This window comes from Patagioenas fasciata, chromosome Z (assembly GCF_037038585.1).
Source record: "Patagioenas fasciata isolate bPatFas1 chromosome Z, bPatFas1.hap1, whole genome shotgun sequence".
Taxonomy (NCBI): Eukaryota; Metazoa; Chordata; class Aves; order Columbiformes; family Columbidae; genus Patagioenas; species Patagioenas fasciata.
In genome coordinates, this window is record NC_092560.1 from 52,905,671 (window position 1) to 52,933,338 (window position 27,668).

Genomic DNA, 27,668 nt, shown 5'->3' on the forward strand with positions numbered 1-27,668 from the left:
CCAGTGAAGGAGTGTAAGGACCAGTGCTAGACCATTTCCTAGAGCCTGAAGTGGGAGAGCATTGAGTAGGGGTCAGAACCAGTTCTTTGAGAGATGCTCAGCCTCCCTTATATGTTCTCCATGACCAGTCAGTACCTGGACCAGGCAACCAGTATCAGACAGCATAGCAAACATTTGTCTTTACAGGTTCCTGCTGCTGAAACACCTGCAGAAAAGCATTGGTGTTAGCACTGAACTTGCACTTCTCCCAGTTCTCCTGGTCCTCCCAGTCTTCCAGATAATGTTGCTTCTGACATAAGCCTGCTACAGGAGCAGCCTGCTCCACGAAAAGGATGTACCAGCACAATTTTTTCAGTCATTCCTTGATGAATAGGTACACAGAAGTCAGCCTGGCACACAGACTGACTTGATGATGGTAAATTCTGTGGCAAATACCAAGGTCACAAAACGAATAAACAGTATCTGACAGATGTGTACTCCTGTCAATGTGCTGTCAGGGACAGCAGTGACCGTGAGGACCATGCAGACTGCTCTGAAGTCTGTTTCTGGAGCTGCAGGAACTAGCACACTCTCCTGTGGAGACAGACTATGCGTTTCCATTGCGTGGGCTGTGCTACATCCTTTCCAGCCCTGCCATCTGGGGAGGGGATGGGACATCTCTGCTGTGGACAGAGTAGCTGAGGCAGCTGCTTACTCTGGTTGTGGTTCCTTCTGCAATGACAGCCCCAAGTCAATTTTCTCCTTGTTGGAAGCAGGCACCTTCCCAGCAGATGCCTATTGCTAGCATGCCAGTGTGCACTTTCAGGAAGTCTCTGGAGTGTAAAAGCCAAAGAATAACTAAAGATCAATCCACATGTGTGTGGATTCCTCATTAGGAAACAGGTACCTGAATTATCTTGGTGATATAAAGTAAACTTTTAGATAACTAAAAGCATGCAGGCAGTTGCTGGTCTCACTGCACGCCTCTGTCAACCAGAGTTGTATACAGTACCTTTCTATCTCTGCTGCTGACAAAATTTAGGCAAATGCTGGAACAGGCAAATCACCACAACAAAGCAGAACTACTGTCCTATCCTAACCACTAAAAAAATTATTCTCCCACCTAATAAAATTAATATAGAGTAAATCTTCCAAATGTCAAAAAGTAGATAATTTATATTTTAAACCAGGAAGACTAATTAAGTTCCTAAATATTTAACTTAGTTTCACTATGGATGACACTATACCATATGAATATCCACACCTTTCTCAAGGTTTTGACTACCTTATCTACACTCAGATTTTTGTACTGAACCAGATTTATTTTATTTTTCTAGACCAAAATGTACTGCAACTGAATATTAGTTCAATCATTGAATATGGCAAAATAAATATTCTCTAAAATATGAAGCTTAGTTCTTAACTATTGTTCCAAAACCATCATATTTTCTTCACCACTTTTCACATGTGCTTTTCATTACTTATTTGCCACACAAGACTTATTTAGTATTTTTAGTCCTGTGTTTCTGTTACCAAACACATGGGAGTTCTTTCCAGGACACCTGGGACAAAATCAGCCACATTCCTTCAGACTGTACACCTAGCTGGATCCTGCTTGGGCTGGCAAAATCACTGCTGACTGCTCATCTCAGCTGGTCAGTTGGAGGGTCAATGCAGCAACAATCTCCAGTACGACAGGGCAACAAAAACCAGAGCACGATCGCGCCCTCTGCTAACACAGAGGGAACTGGGCTGGACTTTCGGGCAGAGCCAAGCGATCCATCTGCACAGAGCGGGTACTGCTCCCAACACGCACCTTGAACTGCCCATTGACACCAAGCAGTTTCCAGAATGTTGATCTTACTGGTTTGGCTGTTCATCTGATGACTTCCGACAGCGATCGCTCCCACTGGCACTGCAGGCAGGTCTGCTGAGGGCAAGTGGCCAGTGGCTGTGGACAGCCAGGCGAGCAGCTGGGAAAACAAAGCTGTGAAACACCACAAATCTGAGCATCTCTTGAAAATGAACAGTTCAAAATGTCACATATTTTGTAGAAATTGGATTGGTCCATGAGAAGGAAGAGGATATGTTTGTTAAAAAAAATTATTCAAAATATTTCAGAGACTTCAATTATCTTGAAATAATTAATTCCATGGATGGTTTGTGTTTCTTGTTTTGAATAAATCAGCTTGTCAGCTGTTTATGATCTACATTGCTAGCATCAGGCAGAAAGTGTGAGGCTGTTCTTCTTCTATTTTTATCTGTAGAACTGCAAACAAGAATCTGTCTGTACACTAACAGCCACAGGAAGAAAACTTAGAGATTACCAGGACAAACAAGCTTTTTTATTATACACTAAAAAATTTGTTTCTCAAACTTTTGACTGATGTACATATATGCTGATATACTGGTATATAGTCTATACATAGCAAATAGATAGATACAGTGTATATATACAAGAAGAGTATATAGAGAGCATGGAGCCTACATATAATGTCTATATACCACATATATACACTATAGATATTGATATGTAAATATCTATATGCACTTATATATTTATATATTAAATCTCCCCACCCTTCCATTCTCTATGTGTTGCTTTTTAGTGTCTCTTTCCATGTAGATCTACATATTTGGTATCTAAAAGATCAAATCTAAAAAAGCTAAAAGAGGACATCCACCTGAGTTGTCCAAGGTAAGAACCAAAGGTAAGGTGAGGCTTGCTATAAGTTTCCTGTACAGTCAACAAAAAGAGATAAGGGAGATAAGTGGGAGTCATCTTGAGTAAATTGGAATATTTCTCTGAAGGTGCCAGCTAAATAGGGAACATAGACATAAGGATGCTTACATTACAGGCATGCTTACATATCATGCTTAAAATCTGCAATCTGTCTTTATCTAAAATGGAAAATATGCCTAGGACAGAAAGTCCCTCCATATGGTAGTGCCAGAATTTTTAACAAGGACTAGTTAGATGAAGTTAAGACAATCCCATCATGTGCCACTCTGGAATGCTCACACAGAATTTCATTAGTATCACTTTAACGTCATACTAAATTAATCCTGGACGGGTTCAGTGATTTCACTAATTAATTTACTGGCAGAATCATACTTGTAACCTATAGTATTGAAATGAGATGATAGATGCCCTGTTTTTTGACATACACAAAACTATGTTAATCAAAGCAAAGCAAATATATTGTAGGATACAACATAAACTAGATAAATAGACGATTAGAAAACAACATGCAGTTTTCTGTAGCTAAATTTCTAGTTTATGCACGTCAAGCACTTAAAAAATCCCTTCGAAGACATCAAGTGAATCTCAATGGTTTGTTTCCAACAGTCCCATCTCTTTTTTAATGGATTCCTCACTATCTTAGGACTGCATGCTCCTCTAAGGACTTCCCTGAGCTCTTGAAGCTGTTTTCTTGTGAATAAACTTGAAAATGTGATTATTAACTTACTTAAACAATATGTTGATTGCTTTCTCAATGCTGTTGAGAGATCAATCTTCTTTTTTTCTCATGCTGTGTTTAGCATCTGTTATCCCTTGAAGCAAAAACTTGAAGGAAATGGATTTTCCAAGCTCCAACTTGCACCACTACAGCATAAATTTAGCTGGAGCATAGTGAAATAAATTTTGTTAAAGAAGCACAATGTTGTAAAGACAGACTTTGGCTTAGCATGTCTGAAAATAGCTTAAGAAACAGAAAATAAGTGTGTATATATATATAAAAGATATATTATACAAATATATGTATTAGATACTCTATTAGCACTAGCAGCAATAATGCCAGACTCTTCTTTGGCACTGCTGTTCAGTGGATGTTTGCAAGCTTTCCTGTTACTTATTGGGAAAGTCATAATCAACATTAAATTGATAAACTAATTGTTATAACAGCCAGAGACAGTGGTATTTGGTGGAAATCAATTGTGTTAGAAGTTTTTCATTTTTCCTACTTATGTTTTGCATGGTCTGGCTCTAATGTAGATAGATGCCTCAAGTCAGTTTACAGCAAAATTGTAAATGATGCAAACTACAGCTGCATTTGGGCTGTGGAACTTTGAAATAAAGCAAGTACTGGTTCATGTATACTCACTGTGCAATTTCCGATGAAAAATTGCTTTCGCATGCCCTTATTTGTTCACAACGTGGGGAAAAAAATGCAGTGGATTGTAGATAATGCTCTGAAAAAAATGACTGGAGACATTTGAAACAACTTTTTCTGGCACCTAGCTCTCTTATTCCATGCAAATGCAAACATTTTGAGAGATATTTTTGAGTGTGGTTTTTGTTTTCTTTCATTTTATGGCTCTGGCTTTGTTCTAGTTGTTTTTGGTTTTAAGTAGCAGTAGTACATGAGGCTGTGTGTCTGGAGGGGAAGGAAAATTTTTTCTCAGACCAATTTTGGATTAAGTATTATTAATAATAGTATTTGAGTCAGGTTAATTCTACAGCCACTTTATAATTTTTATGATGATAAATACCATAATCAGTCAACAAACCACATTTAAGTTTAAGGCTCAATAACTTAGAGAGTTTATAATTTAGGATATATGCACATGGTTTGCTAAATGGGATTTTCTCAGCTAACTGCAGTTGTCTGAAAGTCAAGCATCTACCTATGTATTTGTATAAGCATCCTCTGTAAGCAATGGAGAAAGGCATTAATCACGTAATCCATCGCAGTGTAATAGTTAAACACAGGTAGGATTCTAGAGAAATCTTTCCCTTGGACTGTCTCCTTCTGTAGCCTACAAATTGAGCTGAATTGTTTAGACCAAACTCCTGCCTTTTAGTCAGCTGAAGGTACAAGTAGTAAACTCTACCCAAAACACACATGAAAATGCTCAGGGAGAACTGAAGTGCTGGGTTTTGGGGCTATGTGTTGGATATGTGTGTTCTTAAAATTCCAGCAGTGATTTCAGAGAGCAGACTTCCATTCTCTTACTTTCTGTTTTAAAGTCAAAGTGAATTACCTCAAATCAACAACAAACAGCAAGCTGAGAGAGGCAAACTATTTTAACATACTAAGCACCTGTACAAGAGCAGATGCAACACCTCCTTCCTTTTGCATATGGGTAATTGCAGCAGAGGAATGGCTGGAACCTGAAACCCTGACCCTGCACAAGCTCTAGGCAACTCCTCAGAGTTGCCTGGCTTCAAAGTCAGAAGAACATATAAAATACATTGTCTCCAATCTCTGGAATATATATAACAACTATTGTTGCTTGTCTGTCCCAAAGAACTAGTTGCAATGTCACCCTTGCCTTTTACACACATTTTATAAATGAGGACAATCCTGACAGCAGATAAATGCATATCACATTAATCAAAGTTTCTTGCTGAGGTCTCACCTGCCATTAGTGCTTATGAAGATGGAAAGAGTTACTGTTATTCTACATCATCTTGCTATTGTAACAGGGTAAACATACACAGATAATGCTACTAGAGCCTTATGTTTTAATATACTGTAACATCAGATGAACTGGGAAACAGAAATTCCCATTCCATCCATTGACTGAGGGCAGTATCTGTCACTACTCCAAAGGCCAATGAAGTATGTAACTGGTAAAAGAGCTAGTCTCTTTCACATATACAAAACCAGTGTTTCTCTAGTAAATGAAAACACTGACCACTAACTGGCAAAGAATAAAACAAAGGTGACAGAACAAATCATTTTTTGGTAAAATATGCAATTAGAAACATGGATGGAAAGATGGCATATGTTTCACAGAAGAACAGTCATCATGATCTGAATTGTAATGTTCCTTTGGCTGACTGGATGAGTCAGCATGTGTCAAATGCACAGATTTTGTAAATATTTACATTCTGTAATCTTTTCTTAGAAAATATTTACTCACTGCTTTACTTCTGTGTGCAAGTGCAGGCACTACACAACAGCACATTATTTCTTTTTTAATATTTTATAAATAGGAAAAATCAAATCTCCAAAATTCATCTACTGTAATTCTAAGGACTCTGGTGGTGGTTGTTCTCTCACCACACTTAGCCATTTTCTTACAGTATCTCCTAGTGAGGAAATATTCCTTCAGTATTTCTTGACCATTTACCTTTTATAACATTTTCATAAGGAAGATAATGAAACATTGTATGATAATCTAACATACAGTAAGTACAAAACTGGGTAGAAAACAAGGACTATTTTTCAGTGGTTACCATTTTTGTAGGAGGATGTATTGAATGAAAGATGGCCGTGGTCTACCATAGGCCTGATATGATTTAATATTCTCATCAGTGATGGAACAGGGAGAATGCATATTATAAGTGAGACCAAACAGCTGTAGCATAGCAAGTGAATTCAAAATGGTAAAAATAGATTAGAGTAAATGTTGGTAAAAAGAAAGATGAAGTTCAGCAGGAAATGTGAGACTGACTAAACCACTTAACAGATACAAAATGAGGTTAGTATCAGTTCTGAATATGATCACACACAGAATGAGCCCCAACAGTGTCATGCTGTTATGAAGTCATACTTCATATGAGGATGTTTAATTGACAGGATAGCAACAGAGCTTTGAGTTAGACATGAGGAATATCTTTTTTGGTGCTAGATAGCAAAGCACAAAAGCAGCGTCCCTGGAGAGTTTTTGGGGTCTTCATCATGAGAGATGTTTAAGAAAAGGTTTGACAGACGTTCTCCAGCAAATGGACTAGATAACCTCCTGTGGCTCTCTGCTGACCCAAACCACAGGGGCTGACCTTCAGCTTGTATAACTCACTATCATTGTCTCTTCCAAAATAGCTTTTTCTTAGTCTTGAGTTTCTTTCACTTTCACTGATATTTCAGTTGTTGAAACGAGGAGATATTGCAGTGGCTATTACATTAGTACAATACTAAGACAGAATCAGTAAAATCTAACACCTGTAAGAAGTTTCAAAAATTGGATATATTTTATTAAAAAACCTTGATTCACTTTGCTTAGAACTTTGTCACCTTTATTTTGCACCTAATTTAATTGGTTTTGGACAGATGGTTGAGGTATATCCAAGCAAAGTAATAAATGGTATGTGTCCCATACCTAAAAAACTTTTTGTAACTGCTTCAACAACTCAGCACCTCTGTGGTCTGAACTAGAAAAACTGCATGGAGCCCTAACACTGTTGTACTGTTCCTTTTAAAAGCCATTTTAAAACAATGAGATTATACTCTTCAGTGAAACCTGTTTCTACGTGATAAAAGGAAAACAGCATCTGTATCTGTGCACCGTGGGAAGAGGGTTTCTATAAAAACATTATCATGTAACCAGGTGATTAAAGAAGGCACAGCACATATATATAAACGGCTGAACAAGTTCTACATGTAAACTTACCCTTGATGTTTCTACTGTTCAGTTTCTTGGTCTTGCAACCTTAATATCCTTCTCATGTAGCGTTACAGAGATGGATCTCCTGGCTCCAAAGGAAGGGGTGGCTGGAGTTCCCATTAGGATAAGTGGATATCTTCCTTTCTTCTCCTTCAGATTCTGACTTAGTAGCATGAGGCAGAGTTGACAGATATTACAGATTTGTTTAATGATACACATGTTAATACCTGAACTGACAGGGATGAGGCTTGGCTTTAATCTGAAATTTGGGGGTTTTGCAGTAACATATCGTGATCTCATATGTGATTGAATTTTGCAGTCATCCTAAGTTTTTCTGCAGCACTAATGGTTCTCCAATTCATTTCCTTGACTGGTTTTCTCTATTTTGGATTATTTTTTCCAAGAAGATTTACTAATCCACAGTTTTTCAAACTGAAATATCAATTAGTTAAAAATCAAAGTTCTTAGTTACTTTCGTATTACTTCTTGTCCCTTTTGGCACAAAAGTATCTGTAATAGATGTCTTCAGCCACAGAACTCAGGAGCACTGGAAAAGTAAGTAAAAACAAACAAACAAACAACCCCCCCAACAATTTATAAATAGAATAGAATGTTACTTTGAATCATAGAAGCAACAGTACTTACACAGCCTTCTTAATGAGTCACAAAACAAACAAAAAACAACACAACTGACATCTTGTTTGCTCTTCATTTTATTCTGCTTCTGTAGCACACTCAATTGGTGTGATAGATGACTACTTCAAGGTATTTCAGAGAGCTGTTTTATAGTCTAGCCACATGAGCACTAAAGACATGGGTGTGAATCTTGATGAAGTCAGAAAACTAGTCAGTCCAGTGGAAAACTATTAAACACCTAGGTGCTAACCTACGCTAGTACACTGGACAGAAATCTAAAAAAATAACACATATTGTATTATCTTTCTAATCACAGCAAATAAAATTATGGTCAGGTATCTTAACATATAATGCCAAAGGACACAGTATTATTTCTGAGGTGACTGAATCCTTATTTCTACATAAAGCATGCACGTGCTAGGTGTTTGAAAAGCTTCCAGGAACAGCATAGGAGAACAGGATTACCACAAGAAATTGGAAAGGTAATAATAATATATTTTATATATATATATATAAAATGATAAAGCCATCCACAAAAATGTAGATGCCAGAGAACTGTACTTCTGGATAGAAAATGTTAAGATGTTTTCATTTTATTTTTATTATTTTTTTAAATTTTTTTTAGTTTCTTACTCTGTGTTTTTAAATCTTAAGAAGACTTTGTTACTTACGGGATATACTGACAGCAATGTGCTGGCTTTAGGAATAGAGTCAAAATATGAATAGAGTATATTTCACCTTAAGGTCACCACAAAAAACTTAAACATCACTACTATTCTTGTTTCGTACTGAAAAGGGAAACGTTGTGATATGTTGGAAAAAGTCCTATCCCCGTGAAACTTTAAAATGCTATCCAAACTGGTAAATGTCAAGCAAGCTGCTACAGCTTGTAGTGACATTGTAGCTATGTTGGTCTCAAAATACATTTTCTACTGGAGTAGTGGACAACTTTTTCTGACCTGAGCAAATATGGAAAGCTTGGCTGTTCTTCTCCATCTACTTCTATATCTCTAAGAAAAGACACTGTCATCTTCATCGGAACTTTTGTTTATCGGTCTCCTCTTATTGATAGCTTGTCATTCATAATCGGAAACTTGGAGATCCCAAGCTTCAACACAAATTTAGCTTCCTGAGTGGGATATTTACAGGGTCTCACTAGAAGCTCTGAGGCAGGAAGTGTCATCAGATGTAGGCAGGGACAAGGGACATTCTTTCTGAACTCAGCAGTCCACACCTCCAAGGAGAGAGCTCTCCACAATTTCTTACATCTTGAGCAGTACAGATACAATAATGCATGTCTCTTACATGTTTCCAAATAATGTGGATTTCTGTTTACGTATTTACAACTTTCTCATGATGTGATTAGGAAGAGGCCAAAGGAAAACTGTATATAAGGCTTTATCCTTCCATTTAGTCTTTACTAGGCACTCTGCAAACACCAGAGAGGTGCTACCTTTGCCCCAGAGAGGTTATAGCCTGTGGAAACAGATTCATTGTTCCTACGTGAAGAGCATCCACTCCATTGCACACAGGTTAGAAATTAACTTCAGCATAGCAAACATTAACAAAGTCCTCACAAAGCATGAGCATGCTCAGTGGATGAAACCTGTAGTTTATCAATATGGAAAATCAAGATACTATTTAAAACTCATTTTCAATAGAGCAGAAACAACAACAGCTCAAATCAAGTGTAAGTATACATGGTAATGCTTACTGTGTTGACACATTTGACATCTGACTTGACCTTTTTTAAATGAGTATTATAACTTAAAATTTTTGAAGAAATTATGACATTTGTGAGTTAACTCACAAACTGGGGTGGGGGGAGGGCGAAAAAAAGTAATTTGGAAATAAGACCTTAGGGAATAGGCCTGAAAATACTTTACCTGCAAGAGACACGTTACGTCACCAGTTGTCAATACTACTGCCCCCAACCAACCATTCTGCAAAAGTAGGTTGTAACTCTTCTAAATCTCCCTCCCTAATGAAGATCTCATCTTAAACAGTGCAATGAGCAGAGTTTCCTCACAGAAAAACTGTTCTTAATTCAATGGCTGACGCAAAATGGAGAACAAAATCTACTGAATTTCTTTCTGACTTGGCGATGCAGTGCACACGGTGAAGGGCTGCAATGGTGCAAGTGTCAGCCTCGCTGTGCGGACTCCTCCTGGGAGGAAGACAACATAGGACACCTCGCCACCTTTCAGGCGAACAACGCCGGGAATGGCGGGCGAGCAGCGGGGTGGGAAGGGAGCTGCTCCTCCGGTGCAAGCTCTCCCGTGCTCCATTCCAGCAGACACCTCGCACGCACGACTCGGCCTCACATCGGCCTGACGCTGCGCTCGCGCCAGCCCGCCGCAAGCAGCGTCACCTGCGACAGTCAGCGTCCCGCGACATGGGGAGGCGCCCAAAACACAGACACACGCCGACGCTGCCTTCATAGAACTGAGACTCTGCAGAGCTCGGCGGGCAGCGACCAACTGCATCGGGCTGCTCCCCAGCCGTCGTACCTCAGACAGAAGCCGCCTCCGCACCCCCGGCCCCGGCCCAGCGGAGAGTCCGCGCTCCCACCACCTCCCAGCCCCCGCCAGTCACGTGGTGGGAGGGGGCGGTGCAGCTGTCACGTGAGCACGGGGCGGGCGCCCGCGCTTGTGGGGAAGATGGCGGCGGAAAGGGAGCCCCCGCCGCTGGCCGAGGCGCGGCCCGCCGACTTCGAGGAGCTGGAGGACGGTGAGGATCTCTTCACCAGCACCGTGTCCACGCTGGAGGTGAGAGTCTGCCCGCCATCGCGGGCCCCGGACCCCGCGGTCGAGCCGCTACCCTCCGGGCCTTCCTGTCCTCGCCAGGCCGCCGGTGCTGCGCTGCTGACTGGGGCCCCCGGCACCCCGCCGGCCCTGGCTGGCCCGGCCCGTGCTCCAGCCCCGCCGCCTGGTTCTGGTTCAACAGCGGCGGCTCCTCGCCGCTTGCTCCCGGCGGGCAGGTGGCCTCGGCCCCGCGGGGGCTCGGTGCTTCCTCTCCTGCCAAGAGACAACGAAAACTCTTTCGCCACCTGCCGCTTTGACAGGTAGCCGTTCTCCCTCGCCTTGCCCGCCTCTCGTACTGCCGAGGTCATGAATATTTCCACTTTTCCCTGTCACACGACGCCAGTTTCGCCGGTTCTCACCCCTTAGACTTTGTGTGGATTAATAACAACCCATCTTCTTTGTTCGACCCCTTTCCGAGGTTTCACCCTCTTCCAGTTTGTAAAAAAAACTTGTAGAAACTTACTCCTCTCTAAGCCTTCTGTGACCGAGCTGGCGCAGTGCTGGATTGCGGTGGCTCCGCGTCCGGGCGGCTCCGGGGGCCGGGCCCGGAGGGGCGGCTGAGAGCAGGGAGCTGTGGGTGCGGGCCGGGCGCTGTCCAGCCTGTAGCCGTTCGGAGGGGTCGGACCTGGGAGGTTCTGGAAACTCGTGGTGGATACTTTTCTAAACCCTGCTTGCTTTCCGTGTCAAGAGTCCAATACAAAACAAACAAACAAAAACCACAGGAGAACTGAATGCGTAAACAGGTCCTTGTCCTGAAAAAATGCTTACTTGTTCATTCATTATAATGGGAGCTTTTCACCCTGAGTTGTTGTGGTCATGTTTCACCTGCATGTTTTGCCAGATCTTCTGGAAGAACTTTGTTCTTTCTGTACACAGTTGCCCATTTAATAAGAAAATTGTTCCTGTTCCTCTTTTCCTGAAGAGTTTCCTGTCCCTGACCTTTACAGTAATAGGATCAGTGTATGTTTCTTTGTTTTACTCTGGCTGTTGCCTATCCTTAACAAAAAAAGGCCAGTGTACAAAGAGGCTCTTAACCATATTTTGAAGTCACTTGCCTTCTCCCAAGTCACTTTATTTTTTTTTCTTTTTATAGATGCATAATCTGTGCATTGGTAGAAAATATCTGTGGAAAATGATATTCAGGAACAGCAAATGATGTGAACCTGCAGCTGGCAAGAACTGTTATCAATAGACTTCTTTGCATCTCTGTGTGATGCAGTGTGTGTGTATTACTGCAGTCTTGTTCTGTGCGCTGAGAAAGACTGCAGTATAAGATAAACGATGTCTTTACTGAGATGGTCTAGAATTAAAGCTGCGAGAGATATGATAGATTTTGTGTCTAAATCACAGTTATAGTCAGATGTCCTCATCTTAGTTATTAAAAAGATACTGAAAACTATTGCGATTTGGCTGACAGTTCTGTTGTGCTGTGTGATTTTTGTAGACAGTCTATTTGAAATAAAGTAGTTAAGTAGAAAGGGCAAACTCCTTTGCTTAATGAGAAGCTTTGGAAAGCTTTGTCAATAAAGATATTTTTGGCATCTAATCAGCTGCAGCGTTTAGGGAAAAGTCTTAATCTTGTGATTTTCCTGCAAATTTGGAAGGAGGAGATCATGAAAACAGACTTTGAACTTCTTGCTAGCTTGAATGTAGATGATTTAACTCAAGTGTATAGGGCACCTTAGTCCAGAGAAGAATTATTATCTCATGGTGTACATACTTAAACTTCTATCTTGGGTGTTATTTTAATCCTGTAAATAATCATGAAATAACTTCTAAATGTCAGTGGTAGTTCTGTAGTAACAACAAGATGGCATTGTGCTTTTCATAATTGATCATGTATCTGTTTGCTGATACTGGAGGAGAGAGCATGACAAGGGACAGTGAGGTCCAAAGCAAACTTATGTGAAGGCTACGATCCTTTGAAAGGGTTCCTAACTGGTTTATCTTGGAGCTGTCCATTTTCATTTTGCATGATTAATTTCAGCCCCTCTCTTATTTTTTTTCTTGCTTTCATTATCTTTGCAGCTCACAAGAGGCGTGCTGTTCCTTTCTCACCTGTGATTTGGTTGTGCAGTAGGGAAGCTATAAGTTTTCTAATACATCTTCCACATAGCTTCCCTGCTAAAAAAGTCTCCATTTAGAAAACACATGCTTATTCATCTAAGTTTCTTCTGCCAAAATATAAATTTAGTGTATATTATGAATAGCAAATATGAAGTATTTAGATGCAGGAGGCTTCTGACTTCAGTTGCATATTTCTATAATCAAACTGAGAATATTGTTTATTTCAAGTTGAATTCTCTGATGTGAAGAAAAGCTGAAGTTTTAACTCTCTTTGTGCACATACTAAAATTTAATCTATTCAATTGAACCATCTTAGTTCTAGAACATAAAGCATTAGAAGGTAACACCAAGCTGTAACACTTGGCATTTCTGAGCTGCAATGGGAACATGTTTTAGGTCTTGAAAAGTTGGTGGGTGGCAGGGAATGAAAACTCTTCCCTTTCTCTGAACTTAAGACATCTATAAACTCCAGGCACTGGTTTGCACAGCAGCTTGACTGAGCTGGGGGATTACTTATTTCCTTGTTGGATATCCACAGTGCCTAAGAGTAACAGAATTATTATTGAGTTTTCATTGTGCCAATCATATCATAATGTCTTGAGGACTGTCTCCATTGAATTCATGGTCACTGGGTGGTCTGTAGCTGCCAGAGTTGCTTCCATCAGTGTGAACAGCCAGACTGAATCAGACAAATGGTCTAAGCAATGATAGCATTTACAGTTATACTCAATAGTAGATGCTGTGTGAATATTTCTGATGGTTAAATATATGTGCTGGTAGTCACCTGCAATGTTCTTCCAGCTACCAGGTTTTTCTAGCTCAAGGGCTTCCTAACCCCCAGTAGCATTACAGGATTAATTATTTTCCATGCACTTACCTACTTGCTACATTTCCAAGTGCATGTGTTGTTTGTTGTTGTTTGGTTTCATTTGTTTTTAAAAAAGGTCTGTGATAGGCACAAGAAGTTCTGGAAGTTAACTGTGCGTTATGAGAAGAATCATCCTCTGTTACAATTTCGTAATCAACAGGTTACTAATTTCCTGTTTATGTCCTCTGCCACTTTTAGTAGAGACCACAAACAACTGTATGAAAGTCACTTTTGGCAAGATACATGAGAAAAGCATATGTTAGATTTTCTGAAAAATGTTAAGCTTAGCATAACTCTGGTTTCATCATTTCCTTCTTCTTTCTCCTTGCCCTGATGTCTTTCTCTTTGTCTGTCTGTTACACCACTTCTTGCTTCATTTTCCCTAAACTTCTCACCTATTTCTGTATTGCTTATCTTTGTCTTTTGTAAAGCAGGTGCCATGTGAACATGCAGCTAAGCTGCCACTTACTGATTTTAACTGATATTTATATTCCTGGGGATTTCTTGTAATGGAAGAACTCATGGAGGCAGTTGAAAACAATGAGTAAGCAGTAGATGTGGTAATTTAGTAAGGACTGTCATTTAGGACAGGATGTGTATATAGTCTCATTGCCAGTTTGTCAGTTCATGTCAAAGATCTCCAATACGCATTTGGTTTTCGCACAGAAGGCAAAACATTAGATAGGCTTAGAAATCCAGATGTCTTTTATGATAGCCATTGAATTTAACAGCGACAATTATAGAGGAACCAGTAAAGACCCCATTGGAATATCTGAGAGGAAAATATGAAGTCCTTCAACACTGTACTGTACCTTCGCAGAACACTGCCTGTACGCAAGATTAGTTGGTGTAATTCTACTGTAAATGTGTGTCTTGTTCCTTGGTGTAAAATCCAGACTGTAATGGAAGCATGTAGACATTTGTTCTCATGTGATTGCTTGTGTCCACTTTCTGCTGCAAGTATTCCTGATCTACTCTTGAGTGTATTCTCTCTGCCCGTGCTGTGTTCTGTGAGCTTCTGTAGCCCTGTTTCAGGCAATGAGCTGGGTTAACTTGAACAACTAGCATAGCATGGTGGTCAGCTTTTGTCAGACTACTGTGTTCTGACCGAAGGAGGCTAGAAGGGGTTCAGACAAGTAGTTGAACTGGTTTAGGGGAGACCCTAATATGAGGAGAAGGGAGAAGGTCCACACATATAGGGCTATGATTTCAGCCTCCAGAAAACGTGAGAACCTCTTCTTGTTTCTTCGTAAGTCAAAGCTATAAAATACTTAGTTATTGCCACCAAACATAATGCGTAATAGAAGATGAGAAAATTGAGCTTTTTATTACCATTGCACATTGAAAGGGGCCCTCAGCCCTCTCACCAGAAACTTATTTTCTAGAAAACATGTAAAGCAGGATCCTGACTGTCCTGCATAACTGAATGGCCTGGCCATTGGGTATCTCAGTTGTTGGGATGATTTAACTGATGTTCTTTCAGCTGAGGAGTCACTCAGAAATTTCACAGGCATTAACCTTTCAGGAAATTGACATGTTTGTGAATCCTTGCCATCAAGGTAAAAATTTCTAAATAGCTATGCTGTCTGTATGTGTCTGGGCCATGAGATTTTTTTGTTAGTCTTGTCTTCCATTTGTTGTCTGATACTCAGATTTTCACTACACTAACTACGAACTCATCTCACAGCCATTTTAATCACTGTCTTATCTGTACTCTGTACAGATAAAAAACAGAGCTGGAGTACTGTCTTCTGGCTTGCATCTCTTGTAGGGTGTAAATGAAATAGCTTAATATGTTAATAGTTGTTTGAGTGCATGGGTGCTTTTTTTTTGAGAGGCTGAATAGCACTCTCTGACCCATTGACTGTGTAAAATAATCAGATCATTAGGAAATGTTGACTGTAGTTTCTGATACATTCAGGTCTGTGGCTTTTGGGGTTTTCATAGTTTCCTGAAGACCGCGTTGGTTTTGAAAATAACTTGAAGATAACAAACTAAACTTTGTTGCAAAACTCTTAAATAAAATCTGATGCTGTGTTCAGGCCATGAGTAATTTTTAAGAGGTTTCTACATGTTGTCTTTTTCATAGAAAGTTTCAGTTGTTTGTGAGGGTATTCAGCCCCATCCTTAATTTATCTTGTCTGAGAATGACAGCTGTTTAAAAATACCAAAGAGCTACTGCAAGATTAATAGGCCTTATTCAGCTCTCAGTTTGTTGCAGTTTAACTCCAGTTGGCAGCTGAGAACCATGCAGCCTCTCACTCCTCCCCAGCTAGATGGAAGAAAGAATCACAAGAGTAAAAGTGAGTAAACTTGTGAGTTGAGATGAAGACAATAGGTAAAGCAAAAGCTGTATGCGCAAGCAAGGCAGAATAATGAGTTCATTCACTGCAGGCAGATGTCCACCCATCTCCAGGAAAGCTGGGTTCCATTATGTGTAATGGTTACTTGGGAAGACAAATGCCATAACTTCAAACATCTCTGCTTTTGTTCTTCCCCCAGCATTATATGCTGAGCATGGTGTCATATGGTATGGAACATCCCTTTGGTCATTTGGGGTCAGCTGTCCTGGCTGTGTCTCCTCCCAGCTTGTGCATCCCCAGCCTTCTTGCTGGCAGGGCACTGACAAGAAGGGAAGGCCTTTATGCTGTGTAAGCACTGCTCAGCAATAACTAAAACATCCCTGTGTTGTCAGTACTGTTTTGTTCACAAATCCTAACCATGGAACTACATAAGCCATTATGAAGAAAATCTAACTCTGTCCTAACCAAAACAAGTACAGAGGTGAAAGGGCATTTTGAAGGAAAGACATTCTACCTGTAAATCATCTACAAAACTAAACTTTGTTTCCACTGTTCTTAAAAACAGAACTTGTATTTATAGTAAAGATGATTTTATTGTATCTTTATAAAACAAGTAACACACAGAGGTGAATTGCAAAGCACAAACTACATTCCATTCTGCATCTGTGGTATTGTGTGGTCCCCACTATGTCCTAACATCAGATCTATCAAAATGTAAGTGGCTTACTGCTTGAAGTTGAGTAGCAGAAAAACTGATTTGGAATAAGTATCTGTAATGTTTTAAAGAAGAATTGCTTTTGCGGATGAAACTTTGGATTGCTTTGAACCTCGCAGGGAAGTCAAGCATTTCCGTGCTCTGCTGTTATAGCTGAAGTACAAGATCTTGAACTTGCAGCTTTATGCAGCACTACCTGGAGAGACAGACTTTCTTCTGGAATATGCTACTTCTGCAATCACGTAAAATTGTTGACTATCACATGTGACACATTCTATCTGTACTGTCATTTGTAGAATAATGAAGGATGTCAGGTGGTGAGGTTTCTTTAATTTCCTATTTAATTTAATATAAATTAGTTGCAAGTATTGTGATACAACTTAAGGAACATGCTTCACAGAGTGAACAAATACACCTTTATTACGGCGGGACATTCTATTTGCTGTGTGATCATTTTGACATTGGTTTAGTATGAGAAGTGTACATCTAACTAGTGGATTGGTTCTTTGTAAGGTTATAAGCTCTGCTACCTACATCCAGTGCCTGGGTGCTTCAGCTTTGACTTTCTTTGCAGGCTCCAGGGCGAAGTCCAATAAGCAGTTTGAGAGGCTGCTCCTTCCGTTGTTCATCACTTTGGTTTGCTTATTGCTTTCCCCACTTTATATGTGGGCTTTTCAGACAGTGGCAGCCTTTGGCAAAGAGAAGGTGATATAACCTCTTCCGTCATTTGGATGGAGCGATTACTTGTTGCAATCATAATCTGGTTTAGAGGAATGTGAATTTTCTGGTATTCTTGTATAATGTTTGCTTTCATCTTCCTTCTGTCTTCAGCAGGGAAAAAACTTTTAACCAGATTGAAAGAGTCTTGATTTCATGTGGCCTCTGAAAAACTATTTTGTACTCTGTCTGAATTTGTATTGTAGGATTTTTACTGTTTCTTGATTAATTCCTCTGTACCAGAATTTCAGGTGACTGAGGTCTGGATAGATGTGGGGGCCAGGATCTTGCTTTGTGCTGCCTGAAGTAAATCAGTAATGCTGTACTCCATGTCAGGACATACATTATTGTTGGAGGACCATCTGTAAGGAACGCTTTTCCCTTAGAACTGTTGCTTCTGCTACATTTATGAATATGAAAATACAAGCTGGACAGACTTTTTCAGTAACTTTTCAGTCTTTTTAAAAAATCTTTTGTAGCCTGTGACATTTGGTGAAGTGTAGTGTGAAACATTTACTGGTTTGAGTTCTAGTTCTGAATTTATGACAACTCTGTGCAAAAACTAGGAAGGAAGTAGTGGCACAGCTTACAGATGCTCATTTTAAAGTGCATGAATAAATGAATAAATATGCTATTGTTGAAAACTCCTTAGCTAACTGTTTAGGATGAAGTTGTAAGAAGTGAGTCTTGGAAATTTTCTAGTACTATGGCATAGCTGATACTTACTGAACAAGGATTTTCTAACTGAAGCATGGATCTTCAGTTAGGGGTGTGTTTATTGTATGAGTAAGCTATACATTTGGTAGTCCAGCTTCAATATTGCTTTAATTTTCCTGAGTGTCTTCAAGTATTTCTCGTGTTCACAGGACAAGCTCTAGTCTTCAGTCAGTTAAAATAAGTGTATCTATGGCAAGCCTAACCGTAGTATAGTATAGTGTGACCCTCTGTGGCAGTGATCCCCAAATTTAACCTGTTGCAAAGTTATCAAAATCTCTTGTGGCTGCATGCAGTTTTGAATTGCTTGGATAGCATTAATGCATTCTTTTGATCTTTTAAAAATTGGTTTAGAGCACTTGGAGGTTTCTTCATTAATCGTAGTATAGATCTGAATTTAAACCCATGCCTTTCCAAAAGGAACTTAATCAATTTACATTCAGCAGTACTAATAAACTTATTCTGGATATTTATGTAGCAGCTTTTGTTTCATGTTAATTACACCTGAGGAAATGGGTGACTTTTTTTTCTCTCTGAGAAAGAAATGAAAAGAGCTGTTGCCTAGCTCATATCCTTTGTTCGTTGTTACCATGCTAGGAGTAGGAAATGGAAATAGCTGACAGAGTTTCCTTTCGGTACATCTTGCCTTGTTTCTTTGCAATGAAAGAATGTTTGTTGCAGTAATTCTTATATACTGACACATGGCAACTGATTTGCTGATTTCACTCTTCTTTTTTTAAACAGTCAAGTCCTTCATCTCCAGAGCCAGCAAGTCTTCCTGCAGAAGACCTCAGCACAAACTCCAATGGTCCGAAGCCAGCAGAAATCATGCTAGATGATGACAGAGAAGACCTCTTTGCTGGTAATTGCTATTTTCTTCTAATGTGTCTGCATAAACCTTTTTGCTCTTGGACTGAAAGAAATGTGCTTTCCTGGAAAGGGGGGTAAAAACCTTTTAAGTAATTTGATAGACAGTTTTTTTCCTGTGGTAATTCGTAATGTTAGTTACGTTTGTTTACTAAATAAAAATTTCTCAGTGATGTGTACTATCAGTGCTTAGTGTGGCAGTGTTAGCCCGTTAGTAACATATTCTGCTGATAGTAATAATAGTATTTATCAATAGTAATTAGCAATATTCAGATCTGTTTGTGTGTAAAAACTTGACCAAAGTTGCCTCCTTGTTTTCTACTTAATAACCATACATAAGCTGTCCCAGTCTTTTCTCTGTTTATAAAGAGTGATAGGTCAGATTTTATTGCAAGCTGGAGGGTATTTCCTTTATTGTAAGTCGCTCTTGTTATTATGAAAGGTAACAGACTGGAATACAGGAAGAGTCCTGTGATTTCGCTAGTGCATGATGCTGTCTCTGATACTTTACAGTACCGCATGTTTTGGAGAAAGATGTGTGAAAGTTCTGATAATCAGTCAATAGACAACACATTTCTAATGCTTGATTAATCAGTCACTGCTTTGGTGTTTGTTTTTGACTATACTAACATGGTTTATGGTTGCTGTCAGTTACAGGTGTAGGAGCATTAACTATTAAAGAAAGGAGGTGTACAATTATGTACATGGCAACACTGTTCTGAATGCTGCTTCTCAATACTAACACTTTTCCTATTACTACATATTGAGTGAGTCAGTTGGCAGTCTGTATTGAATACAGTCCTCCTCTCATCTTCATTGATTCTCTGATGTGATCATTCAAAAAGAAACTTTTTAGCCTTTAGTTCTGGACCGTTTTGTATACATACCTATATACATGTACTCATTACCTTCATTCCAAATGTACTAAATTTGTATTTGCATATATTTGAAATTATATTTGTTTATGACACTGTTAGAATTTATTGACTAGTTTACTAACTCTCTGAAAATGTTTTAAGAGAAAAAAAGAATAAAGAATAGAGGGGTAATTTTACTTCTTTTGTATTTGTATAATATTAGCTGATCTTATGAGTTAGAAAGATGAGCACTGATTTAGCAACGAAGCTTTCTAGTACTAGTGATTTTGTTATTTAGCTTCAGTGTATAAAGCCTGTTTTTTATAACCATAGAGCCAGCTGGAATGGATATTTTAGGAAAGCCACCTCTTCTTTGGATAATATTATGAACAAAAGTGTCTGGAGTAAATATTGAGGGGAACCATACAGAAGGAACAAATGTTAGCAACCAGATTGTTTCAACTGAAATGAATGCCGTGAGGAAAACACACAGAACTGATTTAATGAGTTTGAGTTTTGCCATGGAAGATTGTCCTGGTTTTGGTTAAAACACGGCCAATTCTCTGTTAGTGAATTTTCCTTTCAGCTAAGTTCCTCTAAGTGACTGCATTTTTGTGAAGTTGTCTGCGTGTTTTTCAGACAGTGTCCACTCCAGAGCTGGTAACACCCCGTGTTTATAGCTTTGATGAGATAAAGGTAGAGATGGTGTGCAGGAAAGGCCCGTGATTATGCTTATTGCTATAGCAGCCAAGATCAGTGATAGACCTCCTATGTCCTGCAAGTGAGGGGTCGTAAAATGGTCATAATTGCAGGGAAGGGGCGGACACAACAGGTGGTCCAAATTGATGGATGTAATGTTCCATGCCACACACTTGTGCATACACAGTTTAAAGTTCAGAGGTTGCGAGGGTCTTACTCTCTTGGTCCATGGTCGGCTTCTGATGAGAACCCTGCCTGTTGCCCTACCTGCGATCCTGATCCTGGTTCCCGTTCCCGCATTCATGATCCAATTCCCATCTACCATTGGAACCAGTCCAGGATTTCCAGGTGTCTCCTTGCAACCGCTGGCATAATGCCAGCCCCCCCACCACTGCAGGATTAGCTGACAGGTTCAATGTTAGTTTTTTATATTTTGCATTATTCCCCTTGTTATTAGTATTATTAGTAAAGCTATTTTAATTTTCCAACTTGTAACTCTCCCTCCTCCTCCTTTTCCCTTTTCATTGTTGGGGAAGGTGGGAGTAAGCAGAGAGCATCTGCCACTCTTTATTGTTGCCCTGCAATAAATGGTGACAAAGATGTTTTCTTAAATGCATGTAGCACTGAACTGAAAGCATCTAACATACTGCATGTCTAACACAACTAAGACTGGTCTTTAAAAGGTCAATTTATACACAGTCTGAGGCTAGTACAAACTCTCACACAGGGAAAAAAACAAGAGTGATTTATGGAACCTAAGACAGAATATGACATCTTTCATAGTAGCCTGTTCGAAGTAGGAAGTTTGCATGATACAGTTGTACCCTAGTGATGAACTTCTGTCTTTGTATCGCTGGCAGCACAGACATTCTCAAAAACAACATCTGATTTGTGTTCCAGTGCTGTGCTCTCACAAGTGTAACTATTTTTTTCTTTCTTAGGACTATTTTGCTAGACAATGATGTTAATTCATCTGATTAACTTTCTGGTACTGATTTTCAATGAATAGAAACAATGTGAGAAGGCAACATGAAATATCTATTTTCTTGCTTCCAGCATGATTGCATAAGCCTGGGTTTCTATGAAAGCAGGACTTAATTTAAAAGTGAGTGTGATGGGCTTTTTTTCTTCAACATGTTGAAATCCTAAAGAAACCTATCTTGGTCCAGCTTACAGAAACATGTAACTGGAGAGGAAGAGAATGAAGTTCCACAGCTTTGTAACTTACATTCTTCCTTCATTTTGAATTATTAGACACTATAAAATCCAGGTAAAGGAAATCCTATGGATAACTCTTGAAAGGACGGACTCTGACACTTTGGGGGCATAAGCAATTTTAGTTTTGCAGACTTATTTGTAAACAATGTGATGGTGTACCTCTCTAGCTATTGTAGGCTTGGTAGATCCTTTTCATATTCCATATAATAATGCAACCTAGTAGTAAATGAGGTGAGGGAAAACAAATTTTATTTCCTGTACTGTTTTGATGTAGTTCAGAACTTTTGATTTTGTTTTGTTTTGATTTTAGGCTTTTTTGACTATACTTAAGATGTCTTTGCTGTTGTGATTCTGCAGCAGCTACAGGATAGTATGTGCAATAAAATGTTTTAGATATTCATTACCTTGTCTCTGGTGACTCATAAGTGCTTTGGATGAACTATTAAAACTGGATTTCAAAGGTGAAAGTAAATTAGTTTTCCAGCTGTCATTAGAGACCAGTAAATTTTGCTGCTGCATTCATTAGTATTGTGGTTCTTTGTTCTGTAAGAAACCAGACTGTCTTGCTAAACATACTTAAGCACTTTCACCCTTAGAATAAACGTCAGTGTGTTGATTATTTGCCCAAAAAGAATTACTTTACCTTACCTTGTAGAGTTCTTACCTGTGGAGACCATAATGGTCTGTGCTCCAAATCAGGTAATATGAAGAGTATCTTGAGGGGCCTTGGGGTATGTCTTAAAAACTGTCTGCCAATAAGCTTCTATGGTGGAGTGAGGACCTATATGTCAGAATAGTCTGCCAAAATGCTGGCATAAGGGTCTGTATATAGCTACAGAAATGTGCCATGGACTGGCTGTGCAGGACATAGCTGTCTGTGCTTTCTGCCTCTAGTGCTTATAGATCATGAGCAGGGCTGTGAAGTTACATCAGTGCTCTGTCACCATTTTCCAAAAATGGAAAATTGAAATTTTTCTTCTCCCTTAGTCTGGTAAAAGATTGTTACGTTCTCTTCTTTTTCTTTTTTTTTTCTTTTTACCCTGGCTCTGAAAGGTGTTTGGGAATGGATCATTTGCAAGTATCTAGCTACCGTGTCCTGGGGAAAAGTCAGTGTGTTTGGGGCAGTAATGTTTGGATTTTTTGGATATTTATTTTTCTTCAGGTCATGATAGACTTGTCTTAGGCTTTTTTCCTGGGAGTTGATACAGAAAAGGAGATGCTAATTCTGTGGACCAAGCAAGACATGTACTTTAAGCCCAGCTGAACAGCAGAATTTTCTAGCTGATGATGTCTATCAAGTTCTTACCATGTGGTGTGTCTGATCAGAAGAGTTCAGTGCAGATGCTTTACTGCTTTTTAGAAGCTGCTTGTTCAGTACTAGGTCTCTTCTGCAAGAAACAAGTGCACAAAAGGACGTGAACCTACAGTTTAAAAATCAGGCAGCCTTGCTAGTGGATGACTGTTCTGTTAAAACTATTTCTGTTCTCGTTAAGGTTATTCTTAGTACTTCTGGTATAACAGTAAGGGTCATGGTCTATGACTTAACTGTAGTAGTTCTTGCAATCAGTTTTGTTAGAATATCTGCCTCTGATGTACCGATACACCTGGAGAAGCCTTTTTTTAATAACTTGTCCTATGTTCTGGACAAGAGTTTCTACTTCAGTTTATTTACATGTTTATGTGATCACCTGAGTAAACTTTCAAAGATAATAAGCCAATTTAAATGCTTGAGCCATGACAGATTTTTAGAGGTCTGACATTTAGAGGTGTGACCAGTAAAAATAACATAGCCGAAGTGAGCTGCTAGTGAGGACTTTGAAACCTCTGCTTTCTAAGATGATTTTTCACAAATACTGGTGGTGAAAAGTAATGAAACAAGCTGTCCAATGCTGAGATTGTGCGCCGTGCTTGAGGTCTGATAAATTTTGGTGTAGTTGCCTGTAGAATGTTTATTAACCATAAATAGTTGTCTTCTGTAGCAGGATGAGATGGTTTTGTGTTCTTTTGGAGCTAAGCATCTTGACAGTGACCCATAATAAAGACTGTTTATGGACTGAAAATTAGGTATTTATGTGTACAAGTCTTAAAGCATTAGATTACTGGGAGTGCTTAATATGTGCTGATAACTGCCATGGCTCATGTGAGTGTTGGATTTCAATGTTTTTCTCCAAAAAGGCAGAGGAGTTGCCTCTTTTTATGCAAGAAAAGCTTATGCATATGAGAACTTCTAGGAAAGCAAGACGTCTAAATTTCATTTTTCAGTAATACTAATACATAATATTAAAAAAAAAGAAAAAAAAAAAAAGGCAAACACCCAAAAAACACAGAAGCGCAACCTAATACCTAAGTTTTCAGGGTGAATCTAATATGAATAAATCAAGCAAATATTTCTGAAAGTGTAATACTTTCTACTCTGAAACCTACCAAATTTGTCTTTCCCTGAACACAAACAAACAAACCACAAAATGAACAAACAAAAAATCCCACAAAACAAACAGAACCCCACAAACAGAAGGATTGTTAGTAGAACCTTTTAATCTTTTAATCTAGACCATGTCATCTGGTTTCTCAAAGTGAAAGAATGAATGTAGAAACATAAATGCCAGAGTTTATCAGAATAAATCTATTACTTGAGAAATAGATCTTCGGCTTATGTAGTATGCCAAGACTGCTTTCCTGAAATTAGCTACAAAGAGCCTCCTGCTACACAGAGCAAACTTTTTTTTCTTTCAGAATCTTTTAATACTTGTGTTTTAAACAAAAGTACAACAACCTCGTCTCTGTCCTGCTGCTCTCCCTCTCCCCTCACCCCCTTCTTCTGTCTTTTCCATTTCGCTCTTATGGGTTTACGTAATGCCTAGGATGCACGCACACTTGGGGATGAGCAGTAACAGGAGGGAAGATGGCATAAATACTCCTTTCTTCTTCATAAAATAACTGACTTGCTACTATCAAACAAACACATACTTTTTGTTTAATTAGGGAGAGTAGAAAAGGAGGACTAGTAGGCAACACCTTTAAAAATTTGTTCCTGTCCAATCAAACTAGAGTTACACAGCTTTAGAAATGCTGGTGTGGATGAAGTCTAGTGTTGCTGGTCTTGCTGAAAGGAAGCCTTTCCAACTGCTTGTTCTTTCCGCTTTCTCTTTTCCAGTAATAGTCCACCAGCTTAGCAGTAGCTTCAGCTATGTGCTGAACCGTAACAGGGGGGTAACCGTTGTTGGAGTTCATGTGATACACAACCAGGATCAGTTCATAATACTAATCGGGGTGTGGACACAAGTCTGAAGAAGAGGAGTCCTGAGCAGGAGTGTGTTTCTGTTTCATCTGATTGCAGTTCTGGTTTGTTACATTGAATTCACACTTTTTTCATGAAGTCAGACTTTTATGGTAACAGACATGTTTTCTCAGCTGATGTGAGAAGTCGGTATGCTTTGGATTGTTTCATGACTTGTTTTGTAAGTCTGTCTAAAATTTGAAGGTACAGAGAAGGACTTACTGGAGATGAAGGGTTTGTTTCTCAAACACACATGCTTGAATATAGCAGATGATGGAAACAGGAAATGAAATGGCTTTCTTTTATTTTTTATGTTTTGTATTATATATATATTGCATATATAGCATGTTATATATGTACATATAATTTTTCTCTGTTAAATGTTTCCGTGAAATCGTCATTTATGTAATGTATAACATGTAACGTGTTAAATGCTGTTAGCCACCAAAGGAGAGAACTACCTCTATTCCATGTTTAAATGTTGTTCTGTCAATCTTAAAGCGTTTTTTGGAACTGCCTCAGCATGACTTCCCACCTGATCTGCGGGTTTGAATTAAATGCAGCATCCTTCCTGAGGCATTTGAGGGCAGGAAGCACCAGCAGGATTCTTCAGAAAGAGTTAGCAGTAACAATAAAGCAATGGTAGGAAAATATTTTCAAATAAAACTTTCAGATAATCTCTTTTAATACTAAAAATGGAGAATATAAAAAGGTGTTTGCTTTTGAGTTTGAAAATACTGTGGAAATCTGTGATTTGAAATTAGTAAGAGCACTGCCAACAGATTGAGGGAAGTGATCATTCCCCTCTGCTTAGCTGTTGGTGAGGCCACACCTGGAGTGCTGAGTCCAGGTCTGAGCTACCCAATATAAGAGAGACATGGACACACTGGAGTGAGTCCAGTGCAAAGCCATGAATATGATTAAGGACATGAAGTGTGCGATGTATGCACAGAGACTGAGAGCACTGGGGCTGTCAAGCCTGGAGATGACCTGGCTCAGGTGAGAATCTTACAATGTGTATAAATAACTAATGGGAGTAAAGGGAAAAGAGAGAAACAGACTTATCAGTGGTGCCCACTGGCAGGACTAGAGGCAATGGGCACAAACTGAAATACAGGCAATATGTGAGAAAAAGTCAAGATGTTTTTGGTTGTGTGTGTTTGTTTTTTAAATAGTGAAGGTGGTTAAGCACTGGCACAGGTTGTCCAAGGAGGAGGTGGATTCTCCATCCCTGGAGATGCTCAAAATCCATCTGGATGTGGTCCTCAGCAGTGTCCTGTAGCTGACCCTGCTTGAGCAAAGGTGATCTGCAGAGGTCCTTTCCAAGCTCAGCAATTCTGTGATATACTCCAAAACAAAGTAATGACAGCAAATGTCAGCCTCAAGCCAGAATGAACATTTGCTTCAAACCAGGCTAAGGCATAGTGACCTTGAAGTCGTTTTTTTTTTTTAATTTATTTAGAGCCTCAGTATCAAACAAAATTTAGGAACACAGTCATTTGCATCCCTGAAATTCCTAGGTGTGGTTTTGTTCATTTATGAAAAAAAATCAAGGATTGGCAAAAAAAAAGTGTTAGAGAAGAATGGGAAACAAATTGACTAACAGACTATCTCTTTAAGTGGCAACAGGGATAAAGCTGAATGGTTTTGATATATAGGTTATGATAGATCATTATTACTTTTTGCAGTAATAAATGATATGGTTTATTGGATGCTATTTTCCAGGTCTGTTTTTAAGTTGCTAGCAGATCCTGTGCATGACAAAAATAAGATTTTTTTATTATTTTTACTCACAGTTTAACTATTATATCTCACAATTTTAAAGTAGATCTGATTTATAAAACTCTTAACTGTTCAGAGTATATTATATTATGTTATATGTTCAGTAAGGAGTATATTATATGCACCAGGCTTTAAAAAGTTTGGAGAAAAGATGGCGTGTTTTCTTTTGAAAACAGAGTGATTCATGTAGACAGAAGTTGCAGGCACAGCTCTTTTCCAAATTGCACAGTAAACCTTTTTGGTAACTTTATATAATTCAGAGTGAATCTGGTTTACTGCGTTTTTTCCTTCTTGTTGCACGGATGCTACTTTGTAACAAGAGTTGAGATCAGTTGGGAAGTCAATTTTGGTATCAAATAACTGTTCCATGGTCAATGTTATCTTTTAAGGAACTAGAATTCGTGAAAATGCAGTTAGTGAGAACCACAGCATTAGTTATTTAAACTAGAACAGGAACTTCTCTATGCCCAGGAAGTGGTCAAAACCAGTTAGTAGAGGAAAGCATGTGGGACTTGTAGAGTAGAGATTTACATCCTCTTTAAGGATAGATGACTTGTCTACAGCCTGAGGAATGTATTCCTTTCCTAGTGAATTGTTTTAAGCCCCAAAGAGACTGAAGATAGAGAGTAAAGTTAGTCATACTAGTCAGAATGTCTCACCTGCTAATATTTCTATTTTACAGGGTGTGGGATTTTGGCAGGGGAGGAGGTGTATTATGGTTGTGTAACTTTGTTTAACACAGTTTGGTCTGTTCAGTTATCAGCCTATACAACTATATTTGCTGTTGTTCAGAGTGCAAACACTAAAATTTGTTCAGGTGCTGAAAAAGA

At 39.1% G+C, this 27,668-nt stretch overlaps 1 protein-coding gene and 1 long non-coding RNA gene across 4 annotated transcripts in view; one reads left to right on the forward strand and one right to left on the reverse strand.

The window, feature by feature from the left end:
• LOC139826413 (uncharacterized) overlaps positions 1-11,624 on the reverse strand; it is a 46,065-nt gene extending 34,441 nt beyond the window's left edge. The window contains exons 1-4 of the long non-coding RNA XR_011736452.1: positions 11,218-11,624; positions 7,960-10,967; positions 7,321-7,477; positions 1,796-1,966 (exon numbers count right to left, since the gene is read on the reverse strand). This is a non-coding gene — a long non-coding RNA (uncharacterized lncRNA). The remainder of the gene's footprint in view (positions 1-1,795; positions 1,967-7,320; positions 7,478-7,959; positions 10,968-11,217) is intronic.
• SNX2 (sorting nexin 2) overlaps positions 10,562-27,668 on the forward strand; it is a 34,917-nt gene continuing 17,810 nt past the window's right edge. Inside the window, exons 1-2 of one of the 3 annotated variants that reach the window (XM_071802166.1) lie at positions 10,562-10,718; positions 18,883-19,000. In XM_071802166.1, the coding sequence (XP_071658267.1) occupies positions 10,611-10,718; positions 18,883-19,000 (226 nt within the window). In that variant the 5' untranslated portion in view covers positions 10,562-10,610. Of the gene's footprint in view, positions 10,719-18,882; positions 19,001-25,583; positions 25,699-27,668 lie in introns of those variants that run through there. The other 2 variants (XM_065861107.2, XM_071802167.1) reach the window with 2 other exon arrangements.